The sequence below is a fragment of the Pristiophorus japonicus genome, chromosome 14 (genome assembly GCF_044704955.1).
Source record: "Pristiophorus japonicus isolate sPriJap1 chromosome 14, sPriJap1.hap1, whole genome shotgun sequence".
NCBI lineage: Eukaryota > Metazoa > Chordata > Chondrichthyes > Pristiophoridae > Pristiophorus > Pristiophorus japonicus.
The window spans coordinates 172,756,736-172,776,356 of record NC_091990.1 but is presented as its reverse complement, the minus strand read 5'-3'; the positions used below and the strand labels follow the sequence as shown (position 1 = coordinate 172,776,356).

Genomic DNA, 19,621 nt, shown 5'->3' with positions numbered 1-19,621 from the left:
TCCAATGCCTGCAGGGGGGAGATGTTAAGGGACTTTTTCATCGAGGGCATTAATCATGCCGCCATTTTCAGGAAGCTCATAAAGACTAAGGATTTGACTTTAGAAGGGGCGGCGTTGATAGCTTAGACCTTTATGGAAGGGGAAGAGGAGACCAAGCTAATCTACGCACACAGCCCTGGTTTTAAAGTTGCGTTAAACCAGGGAATCAATGTTATAAAAATGACACAGAACCCCACAGGCAGGCAAGGGCAATTCAACACCATCCAGGCAGGCAGGCAAGGGCAATTCGACACCGTTCAGGCAGCAACTAGCTCCTGGCAACAGGGACAATGGAAAGGGGATTGGCAATTCACGCCATCATGAGGAACAATACATCCTGTGATGGGACAATTAACGCCCTCCATCAGAGTGCTTAGAAATAGCCAAAAGGGCCATCAGAGAGGAATGCCTGGGAATAGTCCTTTTGTTAACAGCAATCTCAACTCATGTTGGAGATGTGGGAGCAGACACACTGCAAAGATCTGCAGGTTCCAACTTTACACCTGTACGATTTGTTATGTCAAGGGACACCTGGCCAGGATGTGCAAAAAGGTAGTAGCGAGGCTAATCTGCGAGACGGAGGAACCAGACGAGGTGTCTGAAATGCAGGATGAGGCCTGGGGAACAACCATGGATGCTGAAGTTCAGAGAGTTCATGTGGCTGACGTCCACAGCTCATACACCAAAACGCCACCCATGATGATGAAAGTCTTACCGAATGGCATCCCGATGCACATGAAGCTGGATACCGGAGCTAGCCAGTCACTCAAGAGCGCCCAACAATTTGAGTCACTATGGCCACACAGAGCTAGCAGGCCCAAATTGGAACGCATTGAGACACAGCTACGTACATACACCAAAGAGATCATCCCAGTGCTGGGCAGTGCAAACTTGGTGGTAACGCATGATGGATCACAGAACCGGCTGCCACTCTGGATTGTTCCGGGAAATGGCCCCGCGCTCTTGGGGAGGAGTTGGCTAGCTGAGATAAATTGGAAATGGGGGGATGTGCACGCCATTTCATCCTTGGAGTGAAGTTCATGCTCGCAGGTATTGCAAAAATTCGAGTCACTCTTTCAACTCGGTGTCGGAACGTTCAAGGGCACCAAAGTAGTGATACACATCACTCCGGATGCCAGACCAGTGCACCACAAAGCCAGAGTGGTGCCGTACGTGATGCGTGAAAAAATTGAAAGTGAACTGGACAGGCTGCTCAGATTGGGCATAATTTCGCCCGTTGAATTCAGCGACTGGGTTCCCATCCTCAAAGCAGATGGCTTGGTCAGGATTTGTGGCGACTACAAAGCCACCATCAACCGAGTATCGCTGCAAGACCAATACCCGCTCCCGAGAGCGGAGGACCTTTTTGCCACGCTGGCAGGTGGTAAGCTGTTCACGAAGCTGGACCTCACTTCAGCCTACATGACTCAGGAACTGGCTGAAGAATCCAAGTTTCTGACCACCATCACGACACACAAAGGATTATTTGTTTACAATAGGTGCCTGTTTGGCATTCATTCAGCAGCGGCTATCTTTCAGCAAAGCATGGAAAGCTTGCTCAAGTCCATCCCTGGAACGATTGTGTTCCAAGACGACATCCTTATAACGGGTCGAGACACTGAGGAACACCTCCGCAACCTGGAGGAAGTGCTACGCCAATTGGAACGGGTAGGCCTGCGGCTGAAAAAGGCCAAAGGCAGGAGGGTTGCCGCAGACGGGATGCGGCCCACTGAATCAAAAACTGAGGCGATCCGCCGGACGCCCAGGCCCGGCAACACGTCGGAGTTGCAATCATTCCTGGGACTCTTGAACTATTTTGGGAACTTCCTGCCGAACTTAAGCACATTGTTGGAGCCGTTACACATGCTCCTCTGTAAAGGTTGTGAATGGTCTTGGGGGGATTGTCAAGAACGGGCTTTCAATAAGGCGAGGAACCTGTTGTGTTCCAACAAACTGTTAACTTTGTATGACCCCTGTAAAAAACTGGTTTTAACGTGCGATGTGTCATCCTACGGGGTTGGGTGTGTTTTGCAGCAGGGTAATGATGACGCTTACGTCTCCAGGTTGCTCTCCCAGGCAGAGCGTGGATACGGCATGGTTGAGAAGGAGGCACTCGTGTTTGTGTGTGTGTGTGTGTGTGTGTGTGTGTGTGTGTGTGTACGGTGTGAAAAAGATGCACCAGTACCTTTTTGGTAGACGGTTCGAGCTAGAGACGACCACAAGCCGTTAACATCCCTGTTGTCCGACAGCAAGGCTGTCAACGCTAATGCGTCAGCTCGCATACAGCGATGGGCCCTCACGCTGGCTGCGTATGACTACACCATACGGCACCGGCCAGGCACCGAAAATTGCGCTGACGCGCTCAGCAGGCTCCCACTGGCCACCACCGAGGGGGCGTCGGAGCAGAGCACCGAGATGGTCATGGCCGTTGAGGCTTTTGACACTGCGGGCTCCCCCATCACAGCCCGCCAGATCAAACTCTGGACCAACAGGGACCCCCTCCTATCCATGATAAAGAAATGTGTCCTGACTGGGGACTGGGCACCCGCACACAGGGCATACCCCGAGGAAGTCAGGCCGTTTCAGAGACGGATGGATAAACTCTCCGTCCAAGCCGACTGCCTGTTATGGGGCAACTGGGTAGTCATGCCCCAGAAAGGAAGGGAAGCGTTCATCAGGGAACGCCACAGCGAGCACCCTGGCATCGTGTTAATGAAGGCCATTGCCCGGTCACACGTGTGGTGGCCGGGGATTGACTCAGACCTGGAACACTGGGTTCGCAGGTGCACGACGTGTGTCCAGCTGAGCAATGCCCCCAGGGAGGCCCCACTCAGCCTGTGGCCCTGGCCCACCAGGCCATGGTCACGTATTCACGTGGACTATGCTGGCCCATTCATGGGAAAAATGTTCCTGATCGTTGTCGATGCATACTCGAAGTGGATCGAGTGCATCATATTTAACTCGTGCACAACATCCATCACTGTGGAGAGTCTGCATACGGTTTTCGCGACCCACGGCTTGCCGGACATCCTGGTCAGCGATAATGGCCCGTGTTTCACCAGCCATGAATTCCAGGAGTTTATGTCGGGCAATGGGATCAAGCACGTCCGGACAGCGCCGTTCAAGCCAGCTTCCAATGGCCAGGTGGAACGGGCGGTCCAAGTCATAAAGCAGGGCATGTTATGCATCCAAGGACCCTTCCTTCAGTACCGCCTATCGTGCCTCCTGCTGGCCTACAGGTCCCGGCCGCACTCGCTCACGGGAGTCCCGCCAGCGGAACTCCTTGTGAAACACACGCTCAAGATGCGGCTGTCCCCCATTCACCCAGCCCTGGCAGACATTGTTAAGGGCAAGCACCAGTCCCAAACCGAGCTCCATGATCGAGGCTCAAGGGGGAGGTGTATAGAAATAGATGACCCGGTATTTGTTCTTAACCATGCTTTGGGAACCAAATGGCTTGAGGGCACCGTAATTGGCAAAGAAGTAAACAGGATCATGGTGGTCAGACTAAACAATGGGCAGCTATGCCGCAAACACTTGGACCAAGTAAAGACAAGGTTCAGTGCAGACACGGAGGAACCGGAAGAAGAGCATGATGAGATAGCACCCACACCACTGCCAGCGCACGAGCAACAAAGACAGCCCTCAGCATGCACAATCCCTGCGGCCAGCCCGGACAGGCCGGAATCACCTCAAGTGACAGAGACGCGTGCTGAGGCTCAGCCACCAGAGCCCCAACTGCGGTGCTCCACGAGAGAGCGTCGACCACCCGATAGACTTAACCTCTGAAACTAAAAGACCTAAGGGGGGAGGTGATGTCATGTATTTCACCATCTTGCAATGACTATAAGTATGTAACTGTAACTCATGCATACTGTACCTGTACCCTTGTAATGCACACCCTGACCACAGGGAGTGAGCTCCTCACCTGGGCTTCCAGGTACAAAAGGGGAGGTCCCACCCAGGATCAGCACTCTTCAGTCCTGAAAATAAAGTGAAGGTCACAGAGTGACCGTGTCTGATATATCCATGCCTCGTGTGAGTTTGTAACAAGGTGCAGAGACACAACAGTCTGGTAGCCTTTACTTCATTTTGAAAAACCTTTTGCTTGTCAGAGCATTTTAATATATACCAAAATTAAGAAATAAGGGTCTGTATCTTCTTACAGACCTCCATCCTTTGTTATCCCCCTCTTTATCCCGTCTGAAAACCCTGTAACCAGGAAAGTTGAGCTGCCATACCTGCCCTTCATTCAGCCATATCTCAGCAATAGCTATAATATCATACTTCCATGTGTCTATCTGTGCCCTCAGCTCATCTGCCTTATTCCCTAGACTCCTTACATTGAAGTATATACCATTTAGTACAGTCAAACTCTATTGTGGTCTATTTACTAGCTTTTTTTTCCTCTGCTTTCCAAACTCACGTTAATTTTCTGCCTTCCAATCTCCTTTCTGAAACCACTCCCAGGTTCCCATCCCCCTGCCAAGCTAGTTTAAACCCTCCCCAACAGCACTAGCAACCCCCTTGGTGAGGATATTGGTCCCAGCTCTGTTGAGGTGCAACCCGTCCAGCTTGTACAAGTCCCACCTCCCCCAGAACCGGTCCCATTGCCTCAGGAATTGAAAGCCTCCCTCCTGCACCATCTCTCCAGCCACACATTCATCTGCTCTCTCCTCCTATTTCCATACTCACTCGCACGTGGCACCGGGAGTAATCCGGAGATTACTAACTTTGAGGTCCTGCTTTTTAAACTCTTTCCTAGCTCCCTAAAATCTCCCTGCAGGACCTCAATCCGCTTTCTACCTATGTCGTTGGTACCGATGTGGGCAACGACCGCTGGCTGATCACCCTCCTCCCTCAGAATATATTGCAGCCATTCAGTGACATCCTTGACCCTTGATAGGGGCTGACTGGGTGAAGCCAACATTTCCTGGTGATCCATCTCTGTCAGAAGCAGTAAGCAGCAAGTCCAGGTACGTCTGGATAGGATGACAAAAATGATTTGCAGCAAAATAAGTGTTTCCCAACTCCCCATACTCAGAGGGGGTGGTTTTTAAGTTGTGCCCCGCTCTATCTGCCCCTTGATGCTGGCACTAGGCCTGAGCCATTTTGAGGCCTTGGTCTCATTAGCGTGGCACTGGTGAGCTGACTCCCTGCCGCAAATCGCCGATTCTGGGTGGGAGGGAAATCCTCTGGCTCCCATTCTGAGCTGGTTGGCAGGTCAGGTCTTGGGGAGGTGAGGGAGCGGTTAGCAGTGGTGGGGGGAGTTGGGAAGGCAATCTCAAGAGGACCTCAAACAGCTAGGCAGTCAGCTGAAGAGGCTTTTTTGGGAGGTTCAGGAAGAGTATTACTGTTCTTACTGGATACACCAAAAAAGTCCTGACAGCTTCTTGGGCCATTCTGTGAACAGCTTTTAGTGACCTCTTTAAAGACTGCTTGGAGGACCAGGTACAACATAAGCGGTGAGGTCGGGGCGAAGGAGCGGCGAGAGATTGCAGAGGGACATGATCGGGGCCCAGGAGAGGCGAGAGTTCGGGGCCCAGAAGAGGCGAGGGCCCAGGGGCAGCACGGGCCAGCCCACACTGCGATATGTGTGCACACTAGGCCCGTGCATCAGAGCAGGTCTCCAGTCATCGGTTAATCTTTGCCACTGGACCAAGACCTAGCTCTGTCGAGCCCGTGTGGTGGCTGATGTGCAACGGTCACCACACGTTAAAAAAAAATCCACGCACAGGCATCTTCCACCCCTAGAGTTCAGGACTGGAATATTAGGTCCTCCATTGAAACATCTGTGAACTCATCCCTTTTGGTGTGGAAGCAAGTCATCCTCGTTCGAGGGACCCACCTACATATAAAGTTAAGATCACCACCAAACGAGCAAAGGAAAGGTTTGGAGAATTCTTTTATGCAGCTAATTGTTAGGATTGTGGTGCAAGCAGAATCCGTAATCGGTTGTGGAAAGGAAGCACATAAATATTTGAAAAAGGAAAATCTAAAAGCCTATGGGGCAAGGGCAGGGGGCTGGGACTAATTGGAGAGCTCTTTCAGAGAGCCAGTACAAGTGCAATGGGTCAAGTTGTCCTTTTGTGTGCTGTAAAATGCTATGGTTCTATAACAGCACGACTGCTAGTGTTGCCGAATGCTGCAATGATGGATCAAAGAAAAAGTTGAAAGTAAAATTGTGGTGGGTTTGAGCAGACACAATGAGAGAATTATTAAAATATGTGCTTTGAAAATCCTAAATCAGAAGCCACTGTGAATGTTATTATGAATTATTTTTTATTCTTTTGTCACTCATCTTTTGTATTGCCAAATGTGCTCCTCGATCAGCAGCGGGAATTTGTATGCATTTGTGTCTCACCAGTAGTTTATTGCTTATGGTCACAAACCTCTTGGCATCACATATTCTCGAGAGCCACAGTCCTGAACAGCTTGATGGCCAATCATAGACTTACCATGTGCTTCCCTTTCTCATAAAACTTTTATTTCTTTACCCATGCCAATTTTCTCCCCTCTTTTCCTCTCCTCTCCTGAAAGCATTAATTCTTGGGGTATAGCTCCACGAGTACTGGTAGCCAGTCAGGATCTCACCCAAGTGGCTGTTCCTAATGTATGAGCCTGCAGACTGTAAGTTCAACAGCCTATTAAATTGTGAAGTCAAGTGTATTTCTGTTCTCATATAACATTCTTTGAGGATGTAACGAAGAGGGTGGATAAAGGGGAACCAGTGGATGTATTTGTGGATGTGGTGTATTTGGACAAGGTGCCACATAAAAGCTTACTGCATGATAAAAGTTCACGGGGTTGGGGGTAATATATTAGCATGGATAGACGATTGGCTAATGAATAGAAAACAGAGAGTCGGGATAAATGGTTCATTCTCGGGTTGGCACTCAGTAACTAGTGGGGTGCCGCAGGGATCAGTGCTGGGACCCCAACTATCTACAATCTGTATTAACGACTTGGAGGAAGGGACCGAGTGTAAAGTATCCCAGTTTGCTGATGATACAAAGATGGGAGGAAAAGCAATGTGTGAGGGGGACACACAAAATCTGCAAAAGGACATAGACAGGCTAAGTGAGTGGGCAAAAATTTGGCAGATGGAGTATAATGTTGGAAAGTGTGAGGTCATGCACTTTGGCAGAAAAAAAATCAAAGAGCAAGTTATTATTTAAATGGAGAAAGATTGCAAAGTGCTGCAATACAGCGGGACCTGAGGGTACTTGTGCATGAAACACAAAAGGTTAGTATGCAGGTATAGCAAGTCATCAGGAAGGCCAATGGAATCTTGGCCTTTATTACAAAGGGGATGGAGTATAAACGTCTTGCTACAGTTATACAAGGTATTGGTGAGGCCACACCTGGAATACTGCATGCAGTTTTGGTTTCCACATTTACGAAAGGATATACTTGCTTTGGAGGCAGTTCAGAGAAGGTTCACTAGGTTGATTCCGGAGATGAGGGGGTTAACCTATGAGGAAAGGTTGAGTATGTTGGGCCTCTACTCATTGAAATTCATAAGAATGAGAGGTGATCTTATCGAAATGTATAAGATTATGAGGGGGCTTGACAGGGTGGATGCAGAGAGGATGTTTCCACTGATGGGGGAGACAAGAACTAGGGGGCATAATCTCAGAATAAGGGGCCGCCCATTTAAAACTGAGATGAGGAGAAATTTATTTTCTCAGAGGGTTGTAAATCTGTGGAATTCGCTGCCACAGAGAGCTGTGGAAGCCGGGTCATTGAATAAATTTAAGACAGAGCTCGACAGTTTCTTAAATGATAAGGGAATAAGGGGTTATGGGGAGAGGGCAGGAAAGTGGACCTGAGTCCATGATCGGATCAGCCAAGATCGTATTAAATGGCGGAGCAGGCTCGAGGGGCCGTATGGCCTACTTCTGCTCCCATTTCTTATGTTCTTATTATTCACATACACAATTTCCCACATGAATTATTGCCATCAAGATGTTAAACTCTGGCTAATTTTTCAACCCTCCCTAGACTAGGAGTAATTAAGGCCAATTGTAGTTGTCCAATTGAATTGAGCTAACGGCATACATAAACCTAAGAGCCTCTGGTCAGCGTGGCTTCGTACTAGGCCATTGGAGAGCTAATTGTTCATATTTTGCTCGCTGTCTATCCCCCTCACCCCACCCCACCTCTCACCAACATCTCATTTCTGATTTAGGAGCCAGTACATGCAACAGGCCTGCTGAGGGCTACACGTGAGATTTATCATCAATCGTTGGTCTGCATTATAAGCACCATTGAATTATGTCATTCTTCAGAGCATTTGCTGCAGGGAAATTTTCTGATTTTCTCCTTGGTTTCAGGAACTTACTGGATTTAGTATCAATCAGAAGGGTTATATTTATCCAGCCAAGAACGCAACAGATGCTGGCAGATTCTTGACAAATTATAAACTTGGGTGAGTTACAGTGGGAAACAATAAAAATAAAAGTGAAATCGGGTGATATTTTACAACAGGATATATAGATTGCCCCAGTTTGTGCTGCCAGTCAGAAGCCTCACTCATTGACAGTGTATCTGATGCACTACCCTTGGTCTTGCATCTCTTTTTAATGGGCTGAAGATAGCGGGCAGCATGACTGCTATTTCCCGATGTGTGCTGCAAGCAGGAGAGCTCTCTGAGGGAAGTGCAACCTCACAAAATGACCCCAGAGACAAAAGCATATTAATGTGCACATGGGTTTTGGGAACTGGAAATACTTATTACCAGTTCTGCTTCAGGAGCCAGGATAAACCTGGACTAATTAATCAAATGCCAGAATTTAAAAGAACATTATAGGGAACATGACAAAATTGATCGAGGCATAACCAGCTTTAAGGGATTAGATTATTAAGAAAGACACAGGTGACAAGATATACTTTCATTTAAGAGAAACGATACAACATTGAAAGGTGTACATAAAGTATAGGTAAGATGGCGATTTAATATGGACAATGGGTACACAGCTGTCGGACACAATTGCAAAATTCACAAGCGCTGAGCAAGATTATATATTGGAAAAATATTTTTCCCCCACATGATAGTGACCATGTGGAACAGATTGCAAGAAAAAGTTGTTTTTTTCTGAGTCAGTTGATACCTTTAAAAAGGAAGTGGATTAATACTGGTTAAGGACAGGGACTGCAGATTACAAAGAGATTGCAGGAATATTGGGTGGGAAGGGGATTCAACAATTGAGATAGCCATTCATGAACTATGCAAGGCACAACATTGATGGGTTAAATAACCCTTACTTGTTCCAAGCTTTCCTGTATTCTCAACTTCTTCAAATGCTAAGGTGAAATGAGGAATTAAAGCTACAATGGCACAATTTACTCTTCCATGGTGCTCTTCATGTAAAGAAAAATATCCCCATATTGAACAAAGTGGAAAAAGGCAAAGGTGGACACTGAGCAGGAGAAAATATAATTTTAATTGGGGCAGAGTTTTAGGAGGTTTTGAAGGTATGGAGGAATCTGACAAGACAAATCGATTGTGAGAGAGTATTTTAGAGGAAAGTGCTTCAGTGGATGAAATAATGGCTATCAAGGTAAAGCAGAAAGCATCGGAATGAACAGTAATCTGGCATTAGAAGAGTGGAGTGGAGTAACAAGGGAAGTTAGGTGAAACTTTCCAAATAAAAAGCAGTAGCAGGACATTTGGAAAAGCAAAATTAAGTCAGGCAGAGTCAACATGGATTTATGAAGGGGAAGTCATGTTTAACAAATTTGCTGGAATTCTTTGAGGATGTAACGAACAGGGTGGATAAAGGGGAACCAGTGGATGTGGTGTATTTGGACTTCCAGAAGGCATTTGACAAGGTGCCACATAAAAGGTTACTGCACAAGATAAATGTTCATGGGGTTGGGGGTAATATATTAGCATGGATAGAGGATTGACTAACTAACAGAGAACAGAGAGTCGGGATAAATGGGTCATTCTCGGGTTGCCAATCAGTAACCAGTGGGGTGCCGCAGGGATCAGTGCTGGGACCCCAACTATTTACAATCTACATTAACGACTTGGAGGAAGGGACCGAGTGTAACGTTGCCAAGTTGGCTGATGATACAAAGATGGGAAGAAAAGCAATGTGTGAGGACACAAAAAATCTGTAAAAGGACATAGACAGGCTAAATGAATGGGCAAAAATTTGGCAGATGGAGTATAACGTTGGAAAGTATGAGGTGATGCACTTTGGCAGAAAAAATCAAAGAGCAAGTTATTATTTAAATGGAGAAAGATTGCAAAGTGCCGCAGTACAGCGGGACCTGGGGGTACTTGTGCATGAAACACAACAGATATAGTATGCAGGTACAGCAAGTGATCAGGAAGGCCAATGGAATCTTGGTCTTTATTGCAAAGGGGATGGAGTATAAAAGCAGGGAAGTCTTGCTACAGCTATACAGGGTACTGGTGAGGCTACACCTGGAATACTGCGTGCAATTTTGGTTTCCATATTTATGAAAGGATAAACTTGCTTTGGAGGCAGTTCAGAGAAGATTCACAAGGTTGATTCCGGGGATGAGGGGGCTGAGGAAAGGTTGAGTAAGTTGGGCCTCTACTCATTGGAATTCAGAAGAATGAGAGGTGATCTTATCGAAACGTATAAGATTATGAGGGGGCTTGACAGGGTGGATGCAGAGAGGATGTTTCCACTGATAGGGGAGACTAGAACTAGAAGACATAATCTCAGAATAAGGAGCCGCCCTATTAAAACTGAGATGAGGAGGAATTTCTTGTCCCAGAGGGTTGTAAATCTGTGGAATTCGCAGGCTTATAGAGCTGTGGAAGCTGGGACATTGAATAAATTTAAGACAGAGCTCGACAGTTTCTTAAACGATAAGGGAATAAGGGGTTATGGAGAGCGGCGGGGAAGTGGAGCTGAGTCCATGATCGGATCAGCCATGATCATATTAAATAGCAGAGCAGGCTCGAGGGCCGTATGGCCTACTCCTGCTCCTATTTCTTATGTTCTCATTCTCACCCAAAGGAAAATGGAATAATGTACAAAGAAGGCGATTGAAACAGAAAATATAAACGTGACCGTGGGGCAATTACCACTGTGGAAAGAAGGAATTGATGGATATAGTGAGATAGTGGATGGTTGAGGTTAATTTAAGGAAAAGGTACAGGCTTATTCAATCTAATGAGCTGTTACTTTAAAAATTGATGTTCTGATTTTTTTCATTTTTTCACAATTTCAGGTATTATGACAAAACTCCAAAAGGAGAGGACAGAGAGGGTTGGACAAGGGGAGGAATCCAGAAACAACTGGCTGACACTTACGATCTTCGCACCAACATCCATAAGCTTAGCCCTGACTACAACATCATTGAAAGTTTACGCCGGATTCACCCCCATGTAGCCAGGTAGCAACCAAGTTTCCGATTCAGCAAAAGGCAGCCTGTATCCTAACTCGCATCAAGTCCCGCTCACCCATCACCCGTGTTTGCTGGCCTACATTGGCTCTCAGTCCCGCCACACCTCGATTTTAAAATTCCCATCTTTGTTTTCAAATCCCTCCATGGCCTCGCCCCTCCCTACCTTTGTAAACCTACAACCCTACAACCCTCCGAAAGCTTCACGTTCATACAATCCAGGCCTCGAGCATATCCCTGATTTTAGTCACTTCACCATTGGCGGTCATTCCTTCAGCTGCCTTGGCCCTAAGCTCTGGAATTCCCTCCCTCCACTCCTGTGAAGGGCCTACAGTAAAGGCGCTAGATAAATGCAAGTTGTTGTTGAGGAGGGCATTGACTTCGAACAAAGGATGTCATAGCAACACGATGTAAAGGGGGAAAGGATTTGTATTGATGTAGAGCCTTTCACAATCTTCTGGCTTTACAGCCATGTTGGTTGAGGGTTAAATATTGACCAGAACCCCTGGAGAACTCCACTGCTCTTCTTCGACTAGTGCCATGGGACATTTTACATTCACCTGAGAGGGCAGACAGGGTCTGAGTTTAATATCTCATGTGGAAGACAGCACCTCTGACAGTGCAACACTCCCTCTGTACTGCACTGATGTGTCAGCCTAGATAATGTGCTCAGGCTTCTGGAGTGGGGCTTGAACCCATGGCCCTCTGATTCAGGAGTGCTACCACTGAGCTAAGGGTGATGACACGGGTGCTGCTATACCATTGTTACAAGGTCTTGCTAAGATAGATTTCAGACGATGCATCATACCGACATTATCAGAGCAATCATGAAAGTAATGCCGTTGTATTATTGGTGTTTTAACTCAGAAAAGGTGGAAAACAGCTTAAAAAAAATTGAAGTTGTTATAATGAGTGCAGTAAGGTATGAACTCATCATGATTTAAGATGCAGCTACAACCAATGTTCATCCAGTTGTAGTATGGTGAAAGCAAAAATACATAGAAGTGGTGTATTTAGAAATTTTTGATATGCGAAAAGTGGGCTCAAAGTGTGAAACATTTATAACCTACAGGGCTCTCGGGTGTGGCACTGTTGGGGTGAAAAGCAGACTTCTCTTCTTCAAGGTGGATCCCGTGAAATAAGGGTCGACACCCGCCCATTAATGGGACCACGGAATCACTCAGACGAAACCTCGGTTTAACCGATCTTTATTCAGTCATATGCAGGGGAAGAGTTCCGATGAACCCTTCAAAGTACAATGGTTCTACATGCAGCGTTATACAATATTTCGAGGTGTGCGACCCTCCTACAAAACTCCTGTGACCACTGGTTGGCCGACAGCTTATCAGCGGAGCTTCATTGATTCGTCGACCCTTATCAGACTGGCTGCTGAGTGATTTCCCAACCTGTCCACCTCCCATCGCATGTCACCCTGCTGACATGTGTTGTCCTACAGTGTCAACTTTGCCTCAGTTCCTTATGACTTGTTGGTTAACCTTGTTTCCCTGGGTTTGCTGTGCACTTGGTTTCTTATCAGCCAATTCCTAAGAGTTCCAGCCAAAACTATCTCGTTCCCATGAATGCAGCTGCTGGTACAATCTATGTTTCCGACAGCTTACTCCCTATTGTCCTCGGTAGGTGTTGTTCCCTTAAATGTACTGAATATGTAAGTTCCCAATTTGTTGACTAAAGTTCAACACATTGTTGAGTTACTTAGGATGGTTCATTTACAATCAAGCTTTGCTTCTTAGCTTCTCTCCATTTTAAAACTCATTTGAGAGCAAGTTTTACATGCAATCTGTCAATAGGCGATATATTACAATCCCTACTGTGAGGTGGAGGAACTCCCAACTCCTCACAGCCTCCTAATACTGATAAGCCCTTTAATCTGGAACATTTTATGTGTCAGATACCTTCAGTATCCACTTTAGTGACAATCTGTCTGTCTACTTCCACTTTGGTGACATCTTACAATACTCTACCCCCTTATAGGCACCCGAGGAAATTGATTTTGAAGTTAACGATGATTCAGCATTAAGGAGTGGGAGACTGACCTAGAGCTCAGAGACATTAAGGAGAGGGAGACCCAGAATGGTATTTTTTCAGCAGAATGCACCAGATGACCACCGTTCCAGCAGTTTGCCATTGTGATTTTGATGCCCGATTCTCATTTAAATCCCAACTGCGAGCTGCCGACACCAAATGGGTGTCAGCTTGCTGGTTTTCCAGCGGCACTTGCAGAAAGATCCTGAACTGCCTCTCTTCCGCGCCAGGGGTGATGCTGCAGATGCAGCACATGGCGAGCACCGGAGGGACTGGAGTGCATCATCACCCCCCACCGCCCCCCCCCACCCCCAAAGGAGAATTTGGATCGAATTTGTTAAGTTTCCTTTAAATTCTGTTTCAGATACAGTTTTATTGGTTGTGACCCCTTTAATTGATGATGGCAATTACCGTCAATCTCCGAAATTAAACAAAAAGAGGTTGCAGAAAGATCCTGGAAGTAGGCGAGGCCGAGGGAGTGAGCAGGGGTGGTGGGGGTGGAAACGTCAGCAACAGCCCGCAGTATTTTTGTGGAGCCAGGACGAACGCTCCTGATCTGCCCCCAATGCAAGTACACAAAATGGCAGCGGTATGAGCCTGAGCTGTGAATCTGCTGCCCGCATTTTGGGACCCTTACTGCCGCGTTCACGCAGGTTTCAGCAAGTTAAAATCAACCCCAGAGAGAGCTCACCAGTAGCAAGAAGTGCCACTTGTAGTCTTTTCTGTGTGCCCTTGCAGTCTGAGCTGTGAGCTGTCCCTGGAGCCTGTGCCAAGACTCCCAAAGCAAGCGCTCTACTCGGAACTCCTTCATGGCAAACAAACCAAAGGTGGGCAGAGGAAACGTTACCAGGACTCAAAGCCTCCCTGATAAAGTGCAACATCCCCACTGACACCTGGGAGTCCCTGGCCAAAGACCGCCCTAAGTGGAGGAAGTGCATCCGGGAGGGCGCTGAGCACCTCGAGTCTCATCGCCGAGAGCATGTAGAAATCAAGCGCAGGCAGCGGAAGGAGCATGCGGCAAACCTGTCCCACCCACCCATTCCCGCAACAACTATCTGTCCCACCTGTGACAGGGACTGTGGTTCTCGTATTGGACTGTTCAGCCACCTAAGGACTCATGTTAAGAGTGGAAGCAAGTCTTCCTCGATTCCGAGGGACTGCCTATGATGATTATTATGTATGTAAGCCTGTAATTACCATGTCTAACCACCAGAGGGCTTGTCCCCTGGAGTCTCAAGGGATCCCACAATCCCTTGGGAGCACCTGTATATAAGGAGGCCTCACAGGCTGGCGAGGCACTCTGAGATCTGTAATAAAGAACTACGGTCGCACCGTACTTTGAGCTTGCAGTATCTAGTCTGGCTCCTTATCCAAGACGTAACAATGATAATGCTATGCAACCTTATGTCCTTGCAATCTGCGTGAGCTGTCCCTGGAGCCTGTGCTACGCACATTCATGTCCCTGGAGCCTGTGCTACGCACACTCATGTCCCTGGAGTCTGAGCTGTGCACTCTCATGTCCCTGGAGCGTTTACTGTGCAGTCTTGTGTCCCGAGAGCCTGAGCGGTCTGCCTTTGTGCCAACAATATACAGACTGTGTCACTTCAGCAGATCTGAGTTCAGTGACAGAAAATCCCCAATAGATAACTAAGGCATTATGGGAAACTAAAAGGAAGAAATCCACCAATACGTTTGGCAGGAAATAGCAGTATCTTGGCTGGGCATCAGCATCCAGCAAAGAGAGATTAGATTGTGAATTATTGTAGTTTTACCAATAATATTTGATATCAGATATGTAATAGATTTAAGAAAATATCAGAGCAGTTTTTATCAGTTTGACACTACTACTTTTCAATTAATTATTTGAGATTATCTCATGGTACGTCTCTGACTCTTGCACTCTCTCTCTCCTTCCTTCCTTCCCTCCCACAACAAATGTGTAATGAGTTGAGGGGGATGTGTGACGGCATTGTATCTTATGATATATAATCTAAGAATCAGAACAAGAGTGGGTGGAAAATGAAACATTTGCGATTCTGTTAACTGTTTCACAGCAAGAAATAAGGCTGACACAACCCCAAGAGAACCATTAACTCAAAAGTAACGTAAAACTGGAAAGTTGCCCTGAATAGAGACCGATAGCCAAGGTCATGTAGCATCAAGGCAGCTGAATTAGCTAAATTCCTTGCTATTACATTGGATATCAGGCATGATGTTTTAGTGGATCATATTATGCAATTCAGGTTGGTTTTCTGTGGAAACTGTAACCCGATGGTCTTCTGCAAAGATTTAGTTACAATGGGAGCAGAGTGGGACATGAATCCATCACCCCTCCAGCTGCAGCAATAAAGCAATGGTCTAGAATTTCCTTGAAGTGAATTATACGGCTGTGGTACAGGGTAGCTTTAAAAAAAAATTGTGCCCCGTCACTGGCCTGCAGAGGGAGTTACAAATGGGGTTCTTGGGTCTGCTCATTTGCATATGCATTGATGCAGTCATTAGTAGAAAACCATCGGAGCAGGCCGGGGAGCGGAAGGAGCAGCATGGTGGCATATCGCTCCAGGGAGCAGCACGTGCTGGAGCAGGAGAGCAACAACAGCCAAGAGTGACGTCACCAAGATCCAGGTCGGTGATTGGAGCGCGGGCAGGTACAGCAGGAGCGGCGAGGTCGGGACGAAGGAGCGGCGAGAGATCAGGACCCAGGAGAGGCGCGGGTTCGAAGCCCAGAAGACGCGAGGGCCCCAAGGGGCAGCACGGGCCAGCCCACACTGCGATATGTGTGCGCACTAGGTCCATGCAGTAGAGCTGGTCTCCAGTCGTCTTGGATAACCCTTGCCACTGGACCAAGACCTAGCTCTGTCAAGCCCCGTGTGGTGGCTGGTGTGCAACAGCCACCACACGTTAAAAAAATCCACGCACAGGCATCTTCCACCCTTCAACATGTCGTTCGGGACCTGGAATATTAGGTCCTTCATTGATACACCTGCAAACTTTTTGACGTGGAAGCAAGTCATCCTCGACTCAAGGGACTGCCTATGATGATGAGTATAAAACCCACGAAAAATGGGTATAAGCAGCTGAACTACATAGAAACTCCTGCACACCCTTTAAAAAGAAATTCCAACGTGCACTTTTTAGCAGCAGACAATCAACAAAGAGAGGAACAGTGCTTGCCTCTTTCACTTTAGTCGCAAATAACTTCACTGCATGCCTTATCAATATCATTATTACACTTTTGCAGAATTGTGACAACTCAAGCTCCATCTGTACCCAGGGTTCAGCAGGGCTTCTATCCTCCGTCACTGCAGATCCACCAAGCAACGAGGTGGGGGCAGGACAAGGAATGTGGTGGTGATGAGGAATTACAAGTAGGTTACTTCTCCCATGTTGTTTATGATGACGATCTTGAACAAGATGAGGAGCAGAACACCCACCAATTCTAGCTTCTTCCTCCGGCCCCGTTTTCCTCCGTCCCAGCTTACCACCTGCAGCATTTGCTTCCTCTCTGCCAGGCACCAACTCAGAGACTTTCACTCGGCGGGGGAATTAGATAGTGGTACTGAGAATGTGGTACTGGGTGATCGTGGACCATTTCCCATACCTTGGGAGCCTATTATCAGCAAGGGGATACATCGACTACGAGATTCAACATCGCCTCCAGTGCGCTAGTGCAGCCTTCGGCCGCCTGGGGAAAAGAGTGTTCGAAGACCAGGCCCTCAGAACTGCCACCAAGCTCATGGTCTACAGGGCTGCAGTAATACCCGCACTCCTGTATGGCTCAGAGACGTGGACCATGTACGGTAGACATCTCAAATCGCTGGAGAAATACCACCAACGATGTCTCCGCAAGATCCTGCAAATCCTCTGGGAGGACAGATGCACTAACGTTAGCGTCCTCGACCAGGCCAACATCCCCAGCATCAAAGCACTGACCGCACTCGACCAGCTCCACTGGGCAGGCCACATTGTTCGCAGGCCACATTGTTCGCATGCCAGACACAAGACTCCCAAAGCAAGCGCTCTACTCGTAACTCCTATATGGCAAACAAGCCCCAGGTTGGCAGAGGAAATGTTACAAGGACACCCTCAAAGCCTCCCTGATAAAATGCAACATCCCCACCGACACCGGGGAGTCCCTGGCCAAAGACCGCCCTAAGTGGAGGAAGTGCATCCGGAAGGGCGCTGAGCGCCTCGAGTCTCGTCGCCAAGAGCATGCAGAAATCAAGCGCAGGCAGCGGAAGGAGCGTGCGGCAAACCAGTCCCACCCACCATTTCCCTCATTGACTGTTTGTCCCACCTGTGACAGGGACTGTGGTTCTCGTATTGGACTGTTCAGCCACCTAAGGACTCATTTTCAGAGTGGAAGCAAGTCTTCCTCGATTCCGAGGGACTGCCCATGATGATGATGATGACTGCACTGTCTCAGGGCTTTCAGGATCTAATAGCTGCTATTAGAACAGCCATGCCACAGATCATTGGGGCCACAGATTCAGGGCCCAGTGCAATGGCGGTGGCTGGAGACCACCTGCCTGAGGCTGACGTCTCTCAGGACTGCAGCGTCTGTCAAGCCACTGACCTTTACCTGAGAGAACCGTTTCACTGGAGCATGGGAGGGTGGTTGGGGGCGTTGGGGGCTAGGGCATGGCCACGCTGCTTTGGAGAATCATTCACAGATTCAGCCAGCAGCATTCCAGGCCGGGAGCCAGCAGTCATTCGATGAGCACGACCATTCCCTTGCCCCTTCTATACAGCATGAGGAGCCAGTCATGTCCTGTAATCCGAGCCCTCTTTGAAGGAGCAGCAGAATAGGTGAAAGATCATCATCATCATAGTCCCTCGGAATCGAGGAAGACTTGCTTCCACTCCTGAAGTGAGTTCTTTGGTGGCTGAACAGTCCAAGACGAGAGCCACAGACTTTGTCACAGGTGGGACAGATAGTCATTGAGGGTAAGGGTGGGTGGGACACACGCTCTTTCCTCTGCCTGTGCTTGATTTCTGCATGCTCTCGGCGTTGAGACTCGAGGTGCTCAGCGCCCTCCCGGATGCACTTCCTCCACTTAGGGCGGTCTTTGGCCAGGGACTCCCAGGTGTCAGTGGGGATGTTGCACTTTATCAGGGAGGTTTTGAGGGTGTCCCTGTAACGTTTCCGCTGCCCACCTTTGGCTCGTTTGTCGTAAAGGAGTTCCGAGTAGAGCGCTTGCTTTGGGAGTCTCGTGTCTGGCATGCAAACTATATGTTTTCTGCCCAGCGGAGCTGATCGAGTGTGGTCAGTGCTTCAATGCTGGGGATGTTGGCCTGGTCGAGGACGCTGATGTTGGTGCATCTGTCCTCTCAGGGGATTTGCAGGATCTTGCGGATATTTGGTGATATTTTTCCAGCGATTTGAGGTGTCTACTGTACATGGTCCTTGTCTCTGAGCCATACAGGAGGGCGGGTTTCACTACAGCCCTGTAGACCTTGAGCTTGGTGCCGGATTTGAGGGTCTGGTTTTCAAACACTCTTTTCCTCAGGCGGCCGAAGGCTGCACTGGCGCACTGGAGACGGTGTTGGATCTCGTCATCAATGTCTGCTCTTGTTGATAGGAGGCTCCTGAAATATGGGAAGGGGTCCACATTTTCCAGGGCCGCGCAGTGGATCTTGATGACTGGGGGGCAGTGCTGTGCAGCGAGGTGAAAGAGGTGAAAAAAGTGCACAGGTAAGTATCCAGGAGGAGAATGGTGTTAGGAGAGAGTAGGATGGTTGTTTGCACTTCGCAACTATCATATTTACATAGGCTGCGTTGACATGGCGCTTTTTATTCAAGGAGGTTACAGTCAAACAGAAAAGGGTGCACTGATTTGACGCTGATTTATTCACTGTGATGATAATTACTGGCATGGCCATGTCGGGGAAAATAAAGCTGATGTATTTTCATGTTGTAGGATGGGTAGTGGGTTGAAGGGATGTCTATTTATTTGCAAATGGAGGAGAAGGAAGTCAGGCTATGGTAGCAAAGGTACATTGAGTTAACAGAGGAGAAGACTTCTGACATTATCTGAGATTATATTATTATCTGAAATAATATAACTTCAATGCAATGAAGGGAGTGTTTTTCTCAGTTCATTTACAATTTCTAGAGCAGAAAGAGAAGTCAATTAAAATAAAAAGG

General features: G+C 47.8%; 1 protein-coding gene across 1 annotated transcript in view; it reads left to right on the top strand.

Annotated features, from left to right (window-relative positions):
• saxo4 (stabilizer of axonemal microtubules 4) overlaps window positions 1-19,621 on the top strand; it is a 187,956-nt gene that overhangs the window by 89,441 nt on the left and 78,894 nt on the right. The window contains exons 8-9 of the mRNA XM_070898673.1: window positions 8,376-8,470; window positions 11,257-11,421. Of these exons, the coding sequence (XP_070754774.1) occupies window positions 8,376-8,470; window positions 11,257-11,421 (260 nt within the window). The remainder of the gene's footprint in view (window positions 1-8,375; window positions 8,471-11,256; window positions 11,422-19,621) is intronic.